Source organism: Moschus berezovskii, chromosome 9, assembly GCF_049115385.1.
Source record: "Moschus berezovskii isolate FMDL1 chromosome 9, NW_MosBer_1.0, whole genome shotgun sequence".
Lineage (NCBI taxonomy): Eukaryota > Metazoa > Chordata > Mammalia > Artiodactyla > Moschidae > Moschus > Moschus berezovskii.
In genome coordinates this window covers 44,370,576-44,388,290 of record NC_142468.1, presented here as the reverse complement: position 1 = coordinate 44,388,290, position 17,715 = coordinate 44,370,576, and the positions used below count along the sequence as shown (strand labels likewise).

The following is a 17,715-nucleotide window of genomic DNA, read 5'->3' as shown; positions in this document are numbered from 1 at the left end:
CTGCTTTTTAATATACTATCTAGGTTGGTCATAACTTTCCTTCCAAGGAGCAAGCGTCTTTTAATTTCATGGCTGCAATCAGCATCTGCAGTGATTTTGGAGCCCAAAAAAATAAAGTCTGACACTGTTTCCACTGTTTTTCCATCTATTTCCCATGAAGTGATGGGACCAGATGCCATGATCTTTGTTTTCTGAATGTTGAGCTTCAAGCCAACCTTTTCACTCTCCTCTTTCACTTTCATCAAGAGGCTTTTGAGTTCCTCTTCACTTTCTGCCATAAGGGTGGTGTCATCTGCATATCTGAGGTTATTGATATTTCTCCCAGCAATCTTGATTCCAGCTTGTGCTTCTTCCAGCCCAGCATTCCTCATGATGTACTCTGCATATAAGTTAAATAAGAAAGGTGACAGTATACAACCTTGACGTACACCTTTTCCTATTTGGAACCAGTCTGTTGTTCCATGTCCAGTTCTAACTGTTGCTTCCTGACCTGCATATTCCAAAAGGAGCTTAGGAGAATTACTGGTTCTGATCTGTGACAGGTAAAGGTTAAAAAATTCAGCCTAGAAACAAGGAAGTCCTCAAAGACTAATGGGGTCTTGTCTAAAGGATACAAAGAGGAAGGTGGAAGAGGCCATATTTGCAAACTGACCAAATTGGGCATAACTTGAACATCAAAAAATTCCAAACAATAGATTCAGTAAGAATTTAACGGAAGATGAAAAAATCCTTAACAAAATTCTAGCAATCAGAATCCAAGAACACATTAAGAAGATCATACATCATGACCAAGTGGGCTTTATCCCAGGAATGCAAGGATTCTTCAATATCCGCAAATCAGTCAACGTAATACACCACATTAACAAACTGAAAAATAAAAATCATATGATTATCTCAATAGATGCAGAGAAAGCCTTCGACAAAATTCAACATCCATTTATGATAAAAACCCTCCAGAAAGTGGGAATAGAAGGGACATACCTCAACATAATAAAAGCTATATATGACAAACCCACAGCAAACATTATCCTCAACGGTGAAAAACTGAAAGCATTTCCCCTAAAGTCAGGAACAAGACAAGGGTGCCCACTCTCACCACTACTATTCAACATAGTTCTGGAAGTTCTGGCTACAGCAATCAGAGCAGAAAAAGACATAAAAGGAATACAAATTGGAAAAGACGAAGTAAAACTTTTACTGTTCGCTGATGACATGATCCTCTACACAGAAAACCCTAAAGACTCTACCAGAAAACTACTAGAGCTAATCGATGGTTACAGTAAAGTTGCAGGATATAAAATCAATACACAGAAATCCCTTGCATTCCTATACACTAATAATGAGAAAATAGAGAAATTAAGGAAACTATTCCATTCACTGTTGCAACGAAAAGAATTAAATACTTAGGAATATATCTACCTAAGGAAACAAAAGACTTGTACATAGAAAACTATAAAACACTAGTGAAAGTAATCAAAGAGGACACTAATAGATGGAGAAATATACCATGTTCATGGATTGGAAGAAGAAATATTGTAAAAATCAGTATACTACCCAAAGTAATTTATACATTCAGTGCAATCCCTATCAAGCTACCAATGATTTTTTCACAGAACTAGAACAAACAATCTCACAATTTGTATGGAAATACAAAAAACTTCGAATAGCCAAAGCAATCTTGAGGAAGAAGAATGGAACTGGGGGAATTAACCTGCTGGACTTCAGGCTCTACTACAAAGCCACAGTCATTAAGACAGTATGGTACTGGCATAAAGACAGAAATATAGATCAATGGAACAAAATAGAAAGCCCAGAGATAAATCCACGCACCTATGGATACTTTATCTTTGACAAAGGAGGCAAGAATATAAAATGGAGAAAAGACAGTCTCTTTAACAAGTGGTGCTGGGAAAACTGGTCAGCCACTTGTAAAAGAATGAAACTAGAACACTTCCTAACACCATACACCAAAATAAACTCAAAATGGATTAGAGAGCTAAATGTAAGACCAGAAACTATAAAACTCCTCGAGGAGAACGTAGGCAAAACACTCTCCGACATAAATCACAGCAGGATCCTCCAAGACCCACCTCCCAGAATATTGGAAATAAAAGCAAAAATAAACAAATTGGACCTAATTAAAATCAAAAGCTTCTGCACAGCAAAGGAAACGATAAGTAAGGTGAAAAGACACCTTCAAAATGGGAGAAAATAATAGCAAATGAAGCAACTGATAAAGGATTAATCTCCAAAATATACAAGCAGCTCCTGCAGCTCAATTCCAGAAAAATAAATGACCCAATCAAAAAATGGGCCAAAGAACTAAACAGACATTTCTCCAAAGAAGACATAAAGATGGCTAACAAACACATGAAAAAATGCTCAACATCCCTCATAATCAGAGAAATGCAAATCAAAACCACAATGAGATACCATTTCACACCAGTCAGAATGGCTGCTATCCAAAAGTCTCAGTTCAGTTCAGTTCAGTCGCTCAGTCGTGTCCGATTCTCTGCGACCCCATGAATCACAGCACACCAGGCCTCCCTGTCCATCACCAACTCCCGGAGTTCACTCAAACTCATGTCCACAGAGTTGGTGATGCTATCCAGCCATCTCATTCTCTGTCGTCCCCTTCTCCTCCCGCCCCCAACCTTTCCCAGCATAAGAGTCTTTTCCAGTGAGTCAACTCGTCGCATGAGGTAGCCAAAGTATTGCAGTTTCAGCTTTAGCATCAGTCCTTCCAGTGAACACCCAGGATTGATCTCTTTTAGAATGGACTGGTTGGATCTCCTTGCAGTACAAGGGACTCTCAAGAGTCTTTTTCAACACCACAGTTCAAAAGCATCAATTCTTCAGTGATCAGCTTTCTTCACAGTCCAACTCTCACATCCATACATGACCACAGGAAAAACCATAGCCTTGACTAGACGGACCTTTGTTGGCAAAGTAATGTCTCTGCTTTTTAATATACTATCTAGGTTGGTCATAACTTTCCTTCCAAGGAGTAAGCGTCTTTTAATTTCATGGCTGCAATCAGCATCTGCAGTGATTTTGGAGCCCAAAAAAATAAAGTCTGACACTGTTTCCACTGTTTTTCCATCTATTTCCCATGAAGTGATGGGACCAGATGCCATGATCTTTGTTTTCTGAATGTTGAGCTTCAAGCCAACCTTTTCACTCTCCTCTTTCACTTTATCAAGAGGCTTTTGAGTTCCTCTTCACTTTCTGCCATAAGGGTAGTGTCATCTGCATATCTGAGGTTATTGATATTTCTCCCAGCAATCTTGATTGCAGCTTGTGCTTCTTCCAGCCCAGCGTTCCTCATGATGTACTCTGCATAGAAGTTAAATAAGCAAGGTGACAATATACAGCCTTGACCTACTCCTTTTCCTTTTTGGAACAAGTCTGTTGTTCCATGTACAGTTCTGACCGTTGCTTCCTGACCTGCATACAGGTTTCTCAAGAGGCAGGTCAGGTGGTCTGGTGTGCCCATCTCTTTCAGAATGTTCCACAGTTTATTGTGATCGACACAGTCAAAGGCTTTGGCATAGTCAATGAAGCAGAAATAGATGTTTTTCTGGAACTCTCTTGCTTTCTCCATGATCCAGCGGATGTTGGCAATTTGATCTCTGGTTCCTCTGACTTTTCTAAAACCTGCATGAACATCTGGGAGTTCACAGTTCACATATTGCTGAAGCCTGGCTTGGAGAATTTTGAGCATGACTTTACTAGCGTGTGAGATGAGTGCAATTGTGCGGTAGTTTGAGCATTCTTTGGCATTGCCTTTCTTTGGGATTGGAATGAAGACTGACCTTTTCCAGTCCTGTGGCCACTGCTGAGTTTTCCAAATTTGCTGGCATATTGAGTGCAGCACTTTCACAGCATCATCTTTCAAGATTTGAAATAGCTCAACTGGAATTCCATCACCTCCACTAGCTTAGTTCGTAGTGATGCTTTCTAAGGCCCACTTGACTTCACATTCCAAAATGTCTGGCTCTAGGTCAGTGATCACGTTATCGTGACTATCTTGGTCGTGAAGATCTTTTTTGTACAGTTCTGTGTATTCTTGCCATCTCTTCTTAATATCTTCTGCTTCTGTTAGGTCCATACCATTTCTGTCCTTTATTGAGCCCATCTTTGCATGAAATGTTCCCTTGGAATCTCTAATCTTCTTGAAGGGATCTCCTGTTTTTCCTATTCTGTTGTTTTCCTCTATTTCTTTGCATCGATCGCTGAGGAAGTCTTTCTTATCTCTCCTTGCTATTCTTTGGAACTCTGCATTCAGATGCTTATATCTTTCCCTTTCTCCTTTGCTTTTCGCTTCTCTTCTTTTCACAGCTATTTGTAAGGCCACCTCAGACAGCCATTTTGCTTTTTTGCATTTCTTTTCCATGGGGATGGTCTTGGTCCCTGTCTCCTGTACAATGTCACGAACCTCTGTCCAGAGTTCATCAGGCACTCTATCAGATCTAGTCCCTTAAATCTATTTCTCACTTCCACTGTATAATCATAAGGGATTTGATTTAGGTCATATCTGAATGGTCTAGTGGTTTTCCCTACTTTCTTCAATTTAAGTCTGAATTTGGCAATAAGGAGTTCATGATCTGAGCCACAGTCAGCTCCTGGTCTTGTTTTTGCTAACTGTATACAGCTTCTCCATCTTTGGCTGCAAAGAATATAATCAGTCTGATTTCGGTGTTGATCATCTGTTGATGTCCATGTGTAGAGTCTTCTCTTGTGTTGTTGGAAGAGGGTGTTTGCTATGACCAGTGCGTTCTCTTGACAAAACCCTATTAGCCTTTGCCCTGCTTCATTCCGTGCTCCAAGACCAAATTTGCCTGTTACTCCAGGTGTTTCTTGACTTCCTACTTTTGCATTCCAGTCCCCTATAATGAAAAGGACATCTTTTTTGGGTGTTAGTTCTAAAAGGTCTTGTAGAACCGTTCAACTTCGGCTTCTTCAGCTTTACTGGTTGGGGCATAGGCCTGGATTACTGTAATATTGAATGGTTTGCCTTGGAAACGAACAGAAATCATTCTGTCGTTTTTAAGACTGCATCCAAGTACTGCATTTCGGACTCTTTTGTTGACCATAATGGCTACTCCATTTCTTCTAAGGGATTCCTGCCCACAATAGTAGATACAATGGTCATCTGAGTTAAATTCACCCATTCCAGTCCATTTTAGTTCACTGATTCCTAGAATGTCTATGTTCACTCTTGCCATCTCCTGTTTGACCACTTCCAATTTGCCTTGATTCATGGACCTAACATTCCAGGTTCCTATGCAATATTGCTCTTTACAGCACCAGACCTTGCTTCTATCACCAGTCACATCCACAACTGGTTATTGGTTTTGCTTTTGCTCCATCCCTTCATTCCTTCTAGAGTTACTTCTCCACTGATCTCCAGTAGCATACTGGGCACCTACTTACCTGGGGAATTCCTCATTCACTATCCTATCATTTTGCCTTTTGATACTGTTCATGGGGTTCTCAAGGCAAGTATACTGAAGTGGTTTGCCATTCCCTTCTCCAGTGGACCACATTCGGCTGTGGTCCATGTGATCAGATTAGCTAGTTTCCTGTGATTATGATTTCAGTGTGTCTGCGCTCTGATGCCCCCTCGCAATACCTACCATCTTATTTGGGTTTCTCTCACCTTGGGCGTGGGATATCTCTTCACAGCTGCTCCAAGAAAGTTCAGCCGCTGCACCTTACCTTGGATGAGGGGTATCTCCTCAAGACCGCCCCCCTGACCTTGAACGTGGAGTAGCTCCTCTCTGCCCTCCTGCGCCCGCACAGCCACCACCTATTGGACATGGGGGAGCTCCTCTCGGCCGCCGGCCCTGCCCTCAGGGGTGGGGTAGCTCCTCTCAGCCGCGCCTCTTTGCGTGGTAGGTTGCTCTGGGCCGGCTTCTCTCGCATCTGCGCCGCCGGGGCCGGCTTGTCTCTCACGTCTGCGCCGCCGGGGCCGGCTTGTCTGTCGCGTCTGCGCCGCCAGGGCCGGCTTGTCTGTCGCGTCTGCGCCGCCGGGGCCGGCGTCTACATGCAATAAATGCTGAAGAGGGTGTGGAGAGAAGGGAACCCTCTTATACTGTTGGTGGGAATGCAAACTAGTACACCCACTATGGAGAACAGTGTGGAGATTCCTCAAAAAACTGGAAATAGAACTGCCATATGATCCAGCAATCGCACTCCTGGACATACACACCGAGGAAACCAGAATTGAAAGAGACACATGTACTCCAATGTTCATTGCAGCACTGTTTATAATAGCCAGGACATGGAAGCAACCTAGATGTCCATCTGCAGACGAATGGATAAGAAAGCTTTGGTACATATACACAATGGAGTATTACTCAGCCATTAAAAAGAATGCATTTGAATCAGTTCTAATGAGGTGGGTGAAACTGGAACCTATTATACATAGTGAAGTAAGCCAGAAAGAAAAGCACCAATACAGTATCAGTTCAGTTCAGTTCAGTCGCTCGTCGTGTCCGACTCTCTGCAACCCCATGTATCACAGCACGCCAGGCCTCCCTGTCCATCACCAACTCCTTGAGTTCACTCAAACTCATGTCCACAGAGTCGGTGATGCCATCCAGCCATCTCATTCTCTGTCGTCCCCTTCTCCTCCCGCCCCCAACCTTTCCTAGCATCAGAGTCTTTTCCAGTGAGTCAACTCGTCGCATGAGGTGGCCAAAGTATTGCAGTTTCAGCTTTAGCGTCAGTCCTTCCAATGAACACCCAGGATTGATCTCCTTTAGAATGGACTGGTTGGATCTCCTTGCAGTCCAAGGGACTCTCAAGAGTCTTCTCCAACACCACAGTTCAAAAGCATCAATTCTTCGGCGATCAGCTTTCTTCACAGTCCAACTCTCACATCCATACATGACCACGGGAAAAACCATAGCCTTGACTAGAGGGACCTTTGTTGATAAAGTAATGTCTCTGCTTTTTAATATGCTATCAAGGTTGGTCATAACTTTCTACTAACGGATATATATGGAATTTAGAAAGATGCAAATGGTAACCCTGTATACAAGACAGCAAAAGAGACACAGATGTATAGAACAGTCTTTGGGACTCTGTGGGAGAGGTTGAGGGTGGGATGATTTGGGAGAATGGCATTGAAACATGTATGTTGTCATATGTGAAACGAATCACCAGTTCAGGGTCGATGCATGTTACAGGATGCTCGGGGCTGGTGTGCGGGGATGACCCAGAGGAAGGATAAAGGGAGGAGGGAGGTGGGAGGGGGGTTCAGGAGGGGGAACTCATGTACACCCGGGGCGGATTCATGTCAATGTATGGCAAAACCAACCAATATAATATTGTAAAATAATTAGTCTCCAATAAAAAATAAATAAAAATAAAATAATAAAAAAAAAGAATTTAACAGATCAGTCCACTTCTGCTGTCAGAATCCATTCATAGCCACCAAGTATTTAGCTGAATGAAAACTGCATTTCTTTTTTCCAGAAATAATTTCCTTATGTAACATTTTATGTAATCTGATGGCATGTTTGAAGAATTCCCTACACTTGCTTAGATCCATAAGCTAATGAAGTCCCAAGTATGCCAGAAAGCCCTCAAATCCCAAATGTTCACAGGAGATTTTAGGTAGGAGAGCATGGATTAGAGTATTTCTGTTTTTCTTAGATATTTAGATTGACTTCTGTGTAATTACCAAAATACAAATTTACAAAATTAGTAGATCAAAAATGGTCAAATGTCAGTGCATGCTTTAGTGGCAGAGGCTTAGTAGTACACCATCTTTAACTGCCAAACAGTCTTTTTTCTCCCTTTAGTTGTAGCGTAAGATTTTCTCAAAGGAGAGAGGAAGGATCTGGATTGATCCAAGTTTAAAGGGAATTGTGATGCGGAGTAGTATTCTAGTTATCTTGGACTCTTTCTTCATATCATAGGCTCCACTCCCACCCTCCCTGCCCCCGTGTACTGTGGTTATTCTTTTTAGTCACTTATTACCTCTTGTCCCTCTTCTTTCTCTGTAGTGGGAAATGAGGCATAAGGAAAGAACATTCTTCTAGATATTCTTTTTTCACTTTAAACTCTAGATTGGTCTTTTTGAATAGATTTTTTGCAGGGTCTTGAAAACTTGAGATTTCTAGTTTCTCTGGTTCATTTCCAAAGACAGCACTTAGAAGTTTACCCTACAATGCAGGAGACATGTGGAAGATCCCACATGCCACAGGGTAACTAAGCCCCTGCACCACACCTACTGAGCCCATGTGTGGCAACTACTAAAGCCTGCATCCCTCAAGCCTGTGCTCTGTCACAAGAGAAGCCACCGAACGAGAAGCCCACCCATTGCAACTAGAGAGTAGCTCCAGCTTGCCACAACTGCAGAAAAGCCTGCCCAGCGACAGAGACCTAGCACAGCCAAAAATAAAAGGAAAAAAAAATTTTTTTTAAAGTTTACCCTAGTAACTCATAGAATATGGAAGGTAAAATAGGTTAAGGGATTTCAGGTGCATTGTCTTTTATAGAATATGAATAATGAAATAATAACTCATAAGAGATTAGGAAGTAAAGTTTCAGGGTGTGAAGGGAGTATCTAAGTTATAACATCATAACAAGATTCCTCCCTGGGATATGGCCCTTATAAGAAGGGCCATTAAGAAAGTGACTTCCTTAAAGAATGTTGTCTGAGCAACCATGTACAGTTTTACTATTTCCTCAAAGAAGAAGAAGTTCATTGGAGGACCTTACCCCTTAAGGAAATGTGGTCAAACCTGTGTATAAATAGCTTTATTAAAATCGTTGGTTCTTGGCAAGCTGAATCATTGCCACTGTGAAAATTATTGTTTGTGTCCTAGACAGCTGCTCATGAAGCAATCCTCCATGCCTCTGGAAATGGCACGCCTTCACCATCTAAGGACTACTGCATGCTATATAACCCTCACTGGACATCTCTTCCAAGTACCTTAGAAAATGCAGTAAGTAAATCACAGTTTCTATTTATTTATAACAAAATATTGAATGGTGAGAATGAGTGGTTATAATATTTCAGTGTGTAACCTAATTATAACATTACAATTAATAAATATTCATTGCTTTTGCTTTAGTATTTTTCTCTTTATGAGAAAACAAGTTAGAAGATTAAGAAATACCTACCTCAAAGCCTGATTGTCATCAAATGTTTCTAATTTAAAGGAACTTTGTGTTAAACCAATGTTGATACCCTCTTTGAATGCCTTTAGGGTGAAATATGATATATATAATATTAAAGATGTTTCTTCTTTCCAGACTTCCACTAGTTTGATGAATCTGACTACCACACCACTCTGCAACGTTTCTGATATTCCTCCTGATGGAATAAAGAACAAAGCAGTTGTGGTACAGTGGGGAACCTGCCATTTTCTTGAAAAAGCCAAAATTGCACAAACAGGAGGTGCTGAAGCTTTGTTGGTTGCCAATAACAGTGTCCTAGTAAGTTATTAAACTATAATAACTTCTTTTGAGTTCTTGATATCAAATTTTACAGAAACTGAACTATATTCTTTGTGTGTCGTTTGGGGCTGAGTGTTTTGGGGGTTTTTTTGGTTTTGTTTTAAGTTTTTTATTGGGATGTAGCTGATAAACAAGGTTGTGGTAGATTCTGAACAGTGAAGGGTCAGTTCAATTCAGTCGCTCAGTCATGTCTGACTCTTTGCGACCCCATGAATAGCAGCACCCCAGGCTTCCCTGTCCATCACCAACTCCCAGAGCCTACTCAAACTCATGTCCATCACGTCAGTGATGCCATCCAACCATCTCATCATCTGTCATCCCCTTCTCCTGCCCTCAATCTTTCCCAGCATCAGGGTCTTTTCCAATGAGTCGGTTCTTCACATCAGGTGGCCAAAGTATTGGAGTTTCAGCTTCAGCATCAGTCCTTCCAATGAATATACAGGACTGATTCCTTTAAGATTGACTGATTGGGGTCTCAGTCATACATATACATGTATCCATTCTCTCCCAAATTCCCCTCTCATTTAAGCTGCCATATAACATTAAGTAGGGTTCTCTGTGCTATAGGGACTGAGTTTTGAGTAATCTGATGGTAGTATTCTTAAACATTCTGGTTATAATAGGTATTTAATTGGAAAATTTTGTTTCTTTTCCCCTCCTAAAATAGACAAGATATGTTAGGAACGTGTGTGTGTGTGTGTGTGTGTGTGTGTGTGTGTAAAATATCAGTTTAAACTTATGCTGAAAAGATTCCAGTTTGAATCCTTTTTAATATTATAATATTAAGAAAGAAAACATGAAACATTGTTTTATAACTTTAAAAAGATATTTGTATTTAATGAATAATTTGTACTTTATTCTGTAAATACACTAGTAGTTCATAAGTTTTCATAGTATGTTTTTTTTCTTTTAGTTTCCTCCCTCAGGGAACAAATCTGAATTTCTTGATGTGAAAATATTGATTGCATTTATAAACCACAAAGACTTTAAAGATATGAAGCAGGTAAATTAATAATTATCTGTTAGATAAAGTTTATAAATAGTACAATTTTGAACTTTAAACCACTGATATTTAAATTATTATATATGTTCAATTTGCTAGTAAGATGGAACTTGCTAGTCTTATTCAAGTCTTATTCAACCCCTCCCCATTTAGCACAAGGTGTTTCAGAGTCTTGATGTTTGAGAGGATATTTCTTTGTTTCGACCTTTTTAAAATCTTTGTATCATGTCATTTATCTTAATCTTAAATCCTTGAACAAAATGTCAATGTGTGAAACACCACACTTTGCTTTTAATAAAGCAAACCTCATTATTTTGATGAGACAATATTATGTTGTCAAAATAATTCTGTTATTCTTGACTGTCTTATATATCCTGTCCATTCCAGAATGAAATTGGGATATTGGTGCCATACTCTATAGTAAAAAGAAAATGAATTCCAGTGTATTAACTGTTATTTTGCATTTCAGACTCTCGGAGATAACATTGTTGTGAAAATGTATTCTCCATCGTGGCCTAACTTTGACTATACTATGGTGGTTATTTTTGTAATTGCTGTATTCACAGTGGCATTAGGAGGATACTGGAGCGGGCTAATTGAATTGTAAGCTTAATTAAACTTCATTGTTTTTAAGATAAGTGGTTAAAAAATTATTGTCTTTGATCATTTTATCATGTAACAACACTTAAAGTTCTACTTGTTCTCAGAATATAGTGCTGACAACGTTAGATTGCAGGTTTGTGCTCACATAGATCTTTAACTTTTCACTGAGAAGAAAGGAGTTGTAGGTTCCTCTTGTTCTTCTGCTGGCAAGGAAACATTGAAATTTCACCAAAGGCTCTTAAAATGTTATATTACCGCACCCAGAAAAGGTGGAGATACTTAGCATCCTAATGTACCTATTCGCTTAGATTGGAAGAAAATTCCTTAATTGAATCATTACAGTGTGACCTCACCATTCTATTCAGTGCTTTAGGAGTTGGATATTAATTCTCATGTCCATATTTTAAATATAGAAATTTCAAAGGTCGTGAAGTTTGGATTTGTCTATTTAATAACAACCTAAACCCAGTGTTCTTACAGTTATGTACCTTTTGCTGTAGATTAAAGCAGGCAGTGTAGTTTAGAAGAATCGATTCATTTTCATAACTGAGTAAAAAATTGTGCTCAAAGCATATTATTTTGTGCATAAAGGACAATATGTTCACCTTGTGAATTGATCTATAGATTCCACTAAAAAGGGCTTATCTGACGCCAGCTAAAGCTAATCTTACCTGTAATTTCTTAAAATACTAAAATTTGATTGACTTACAGTAAATCTAACAAGCATAAATTCCTAGAGTATTGAGCTTAAAATATTTTACATATTTGGAAAACACATTTCAGCATGTGTTAGTCACATGTCTTCACATAAGTAAGCATTATATTTTTCACTATTAATCTTTATAATGCCTAGTATGGAAGATCTCCAAAATCATTTTCTAGATCATATGGTAAAATGTTATAATTTCTGAAAAGCTACTGATTCATTGAAAATGTTTTTCCATTTAATATAGATTCTCACTGTACTTACATTATTGTAAATTGTTTCTTTTCTAGAGTAGTGCTGCTCAAGCTGTAATGTGAATACAAACTGTCTTGAGATCTCATTCAGTTCAGTTCAGTTGCTCAGTCATGTCCGACTCTTTGTGATCCCATGAACCGCAGCACGCCAGGCCTCCCTGTCCATCACCAACTCCCGGTGTCCACCCAAACCCATGTCCATTAAAAATTTTAAAAATTCAGATTTAGTAGGCTTGGGGTGAATGCTGAGATTCTGCATTTTTTAACAAACTGGTCCATGGACTTTGAGTTAGCAAGGCAAGCTTAATGTACCTGTCAGGACAGGCTCCTCCTCAAGAAAATTGGAGGTGGGAGAGCAGTACATACAAGTTGACTTAATCATAAAACATGATGATGGAGAAAAACAAAAAAATGTACTGCCTTCAGTAACTAGGTTGGGAGAAGAGATATCTTTTACCTGCAGAGTTAAGGATTTTGAAATTGAAGTGACCGATTCTAAAAGTAGGATAAAGATAGGAAAAACTAAGTGTGTATGTTGTGGGTGGGAGTGACAGTATAGACAAAGAGTTTTAATCAATGATAAAATGGGAAAAGTTTCATAAAAAGTAGAATTATTGATATAAGAACCGTTTACAACAGCATGGCTGGATTTTGAGGGTATTACTTATGCTAAATGAAATAAGTCAGACAAAGATAAATACCAGAACATCTCATTTATGTGTGGAATTTTTAAAAAAATGAACTCATACATGCAGAGGACAGATTGGTGATTACCAGAGGTGGGAAGGTGGAGGGTGGGAAAAGATGGGTGAAGGTGCTCAAAAGGTACGGACTTCCAGTTATAAAATAATTAAGTCCTGGTGATGTCCAACATAGTGACAATAGTTAATGATTCTGTCCTGCATATTTGAAAGTTGCTAATAAAGTAGTTCTTAAAAGTTCTCATCACAAGAAAAAAAAATTTTTTAATTATGTGCTGGCGGGTGTGAACTAAACTTATTGTGGTAATCATTTTGCAATATATACAATTATCAAATCATTGTGTAGTACACCTGAAATTAATGTTATATGTCTTCTATATCTTAATTTTAAAAAATAACACAGGAACAATTATTTAGCAAGTAAAGAGAGTTAGACTGAAATAGAAGGGAAAAGAGAATATGGCTCAGGGAAGGAAAAGTTTACCAGAACAGGACCTCATAACCCAGAATTAACCTGCCAAATGAAAGATGTACTTTATGCAAAAAGGAAAAATGCCTAGATTCCATATAAAGACTTTTCAGTAGAGAGTTAAACTCCTGTTATAATGAGCCCTCATATAACTGGTGAAGAAGAAAATGGCAGCCTACTCCAGTATTCTTTCCTGGAAAATCCCAGGGATAGAGGAGCCTGGCAGACTACAGCCCATGGGGTGTCAAAGAAGTCAGACGCAACTGAGCAACTGAGCATGCATGCATATGACTGGTCCTAATCATAAACTCAAGATGGCAGGAAAGAAAGCTTAGCTTCCTATTGCCTGTGGCTCTTGACCTGATTTGAATACAGTTTTTTATAAAAAGATGAGTTGTATTATTTTAACATGATATAAACCTAGAATATATTTTCCTTCAATAAATTACCTGCTATAAACTGAATATGAATATATACCCTTTTGGTTATTGTGCCTTATGTGGGTTCTGTGATAGAAATGTCCTTAAATAAATGTTTGCAATGGATACTGTGTGTTCCTCCTCAAACCTTCTCCCTGCTCCATTCCCAGGCAGCCTCCCTAGAGTCACAGATGCGTAGAATAGTAACCATCCTGATACGCAGTTTTCTGATAAGAAAGTGGCATGTTGATAAATAAGCAGTTTAGCAAATGTACAGGTTGATAGAAATAAATCTTTTTTTTTTAACCTAAAGTTTATATTTAGCCCAGACCTGCTGAAAAGGATCAGGATATATGAAAAAGAAACAGGGAACACCATTTTACACTTGATCTTAACCTAAAGGCCAAGAAGCGATCGGGAATACCATTTTAGTAGTCCAGAGTTGAAGGGACTGGTGCTGGAAGAGTACGTTAGTGGCTTCTGTATAACTGGGAAGAGACAAGATGACAGAACAGAAGCTGACTGTTCAATAAAAGAAGCTTGTGACCCTTTCCTCTTCAGCTCCTGTGTCAGCCTTTCACTAGTTGTGTGACCCCAGAATGGGTATTGGGAGAATTAGAAACAATGTTTTGCTACCTTAAATCAAGGTAGGACAAAGCTATGTCTTGAACTTCTTTTGAATCCTTCATAATATGTTGATGAGCACCAAACAGACTTAACGGTAAATACTGAGCTGACTGATAGAATAAGTTAGTGTTTTACATTGAAGAGAAACTAAAAGTAGTTTACTATCTGCAAGTTGGTAATATTAAGTGTATAAAAAGAATTGGTTTTTATTTGAAACATTACGTCAGTGTAGTTTCCAAATTAGATAATATAAACATCACCAAAAACATTAATTTTTTATGTAGTAAATGTCTTCTGTTTCAACAGTTTTGTCTCCAGAAAAAATTAGTTTCATAAGTTAGTGGTTAATAACACACCAACTCTGAAGGGTAGAGTTATAGAGTTTTTACTTCTAGATTAAGTATTTCTTCATGGTTTATAAGTTTTTAAGTATATTAACTTTGTAATCAGAAACAACTTTAAGTTAGTATTACAGATAGATTTTTTAAATTTCTGTACTTGGCAGAGATTGCTGAAGTTTCTGTGTGTGTTTATGCAGGGAAAACATGAAGGCAATGACAAACACTGAAGATAGGGAAATGAGGAAAAAGAAGGAAGAATACTTTACTTTTAGTCCGCTAACAGTTATAATATTTGTGGTCATCTGCTGTATTATGATGGTCTTACTTTATTTCTTCTACAAATGGTTGGGTAAGAAATCATTTTTTATTTGCTACTTTTTAGCGTATAATCTTTTCATTTACTTTGCCAAATTTATCTTTTCCTTTAAGGCATTCAACTGGAAAACTTAAGTGAATAATTAAAAAGTGATATTAACTTTTTAAACTGTCAAAAGTGTTAGGTCCCTATTACTCTGGGATTAAAAAAAAATTCTGATTTAAAATATGCTGTTACTCAAAATAAGAACACTTCTTCATGGACAACCTGAAAGAATTGCTACGGTCCCCAGGTTTTCCTCTCTGCAGACAAAGCATAATAGACTGGTATCTAAGGAGCAGACTAAGGATTTCTTGATAGCTATATACAGTTATATGAAATCTAATAGAAGATTATTAAAATTATGAATTTATTGCTTCTGTTTACTCCTAAAGTGTGATTGGTCCTTTCTGTCAGTTTGCAAATCAAAATGTTGTAGTATTGCTTAAATTTTGTTTTACTTGTGTGAACATTTAAGATCATACTACATCTAAAAACACACAGGTACTTGCTTGTAGTCTAGAGAGTAAATGATACTTTTTCCTTTAGGAGGGAAGGGGTCATGGCTTGCCCATCCCCTGAACACTCTAGTTAGTGTTCTGATAAGATGGAAATTTGCCATTTGTGGCCAACAAGTAGCAGAAAGAGAAGGGAGCCCAGGGAAAAAGAGAGTGTGCCTAATGAGAATTAACAAAAATCCTTTGTGAAAACCACCACAGGCTACAAAATGTTTCTTTAGAGAATAACAGTGTAAGTTTCTGGAGTAGAAAACTGAAGCCTCTGGTTAGTTTGACCTTAGTTTTCAATTTCTCCTCTCCTATGGTAGCAGTTTTAAAACTATACTTATATATATTTCCAATTAGAAAAAATTATTCTTGGAATATCACTCATATTTCAATATGTTGTTGGGAGAGTGGATACTAGTGTGGTATTTGTATTATGTCGTCATTGCACAGCTAATTTTTCTGTTTTAAATTCTCAGCCTTCAATTGTGTGTCTGACCCTCAGTTGATATATTTAGTGGTCTTTGATAGAACAAAGAGATTTCTCTACTTTATCCTAAAGCACGTTTTAGTTTTTGGTAAGGGATTTCCTTAAACTCATCACTATTTAAAAATTGACCCTGTTGTAACTGTAATTTTCAGTGTAGGAGGAGGAAGATCATTAAACCTCATGGTTATCCCGTGACATGGGGTCTAATTATGACTCTGACAATGGTGTGTGATATTGTGAAATTTAATATACTTTCAAATGGTTCCTTATGGCTAAAATTGATGCCATTTCTTAATATGTTCAATGTATTAAATTGCTAAGATTCTCCATGCCATTTTATGTTAAGTCATGCTCAAGAAAATAACTAAAGATAGTTATATTTACCAAATTCTGTCTTATGCCAAATCATTTTCTTAGGTATAGTAGGACACTAAAACTCTGGTATGGCTTCCACAGCATGACTTCCACTAGAGTTTAAAATCTTGGTTTGGAGATCTTTGGTGGATGACTAAACAAACTCAGCTTGGCAATCTTTGATTATCAATCTTACTACTTAGATTGTCATATATATGCAATAATAACAAATAATAAGCAAATGAAAAAATAATTTGTCCAAGATCACCAATTAGAAAGTGGTTAATTTACTGCCCCTTATTTAGTGTCTCTAGTTTGCTGTCTTTTCTCACATACAAAACAAAGTTACAGTTTTCTGAAATCTAGTGGAATTTGCAAAATTCAGTAAAAATGTGTATTTCCGTTGTAAAATTTCGAGAAATTTCATGAAGCAATACTTTTAGAGCATAATAATTTCTTCCTGTTTTTAACAACAGCAAGATCAAATGTTTTTAATTTTAAGTAATTTTCAACCAAGTATAGCTGATATAGAAAAACATTTGTGAATTTTAATACCTTAACATCATATCTAGACAATGAGGTTTGTTTAAGTGGATTTGGTTTTACCACATATAAAGTTATTAGAGATGAATTTCCCATAGGAAAATATAGACATCATGATTAATGATGATTGGGAGTGATTGGGGGCGGGAGGAGACAGGGACGACAGAGAATGAGATGGCTGGATGGCATCACCGACTCGATGGACATGAGTTTGAGTGAACTCTGGGAGTTGGTGATGGACAGGGAGGCCTGGCGTGCTGTGATTCATGGGGTTGCAGAGTCGGACACGACTGAGCAACTGAACTGAACTGAATGATGATTAATCATCAGTCATTAATCATGATTAATAATGATTAATCACCATCTAAAGTAGGTGGAAATTCTCACCTTTAAGCTTTTTAAAAATATTTTAGGGACACATGTATACCTATGGCCGATTCATGTTGATATATGGCTAAAACCACCACAATATTGTAAAATATTTATCCTTCAATTAAAGTAAATAAATTTTTTAAAAAGTAAAACATTTCCACTAAAAACATAAATAAAAAGTATTTTAAGTGGTTTATTAATTCTTCCATTTAAATACAAATGTCTACAACTCACTTCATAGGCATCTTTAACAAACATGTGACTGAATCATTGAATGATAAAATGCACAGCTACTAACATAAATCCTAGCAATGTTTTCTTAGGTCAGTCTCTGAAGGCGAAAGAAATAATAGCAAAAATAAACAAATGGGACCTAATAAAACAAAGCTTTTACATAGCAAAGGAAACCATAAACAAAACTGAAAGACAGCCTATAAACTGGAAGTAAATATTTGCAAAAGATGCAACCAACAGGGGTTAATATCTAAAATACACAAA

At 37.8% G+C, this 17,715-nt stretch overlaps 1 protein-coding gene across 3 annotated transcripts in view; it reads left to right on the top strand.

The window, feature by feature from the left end:
• Positions 1-17,715, top strand: part of SPPL2A (signal peptide peptidase like 2A) — a 71,336-nt gene that overhangs the window by 21,101 nt on the left and 32,520 nt on the right. For 2 of the 3 annotated variants that reach the window (XM_055435613.2, XM_055435612.2), the window contains exons 2-6: positions 8,848-8,963; positions 9,274-9,456; positions 10,391-10,480; positions 10,950-11,083; positions 14,798-14,949. In XM_055435613.2, coding sequence (XP_055291588.2) covers positions 8,848-8,963; positions 9,274-9,456; positions 10,391-10,480; positions 10,950-11,083; positions 14,798-14,949 — 675 coding nt within the window. Of the gene's footprint in view, positions 1-8,843; positions 8,964-9,273; positions 9,457-10,390; positions 10,481-10,949; positions 11,084-14,797; positions 14,950-17,715 lie in introns of all 3 variants that reach the window. The other variant, XM_088839604.1, reaches the window with a different exon arrangement.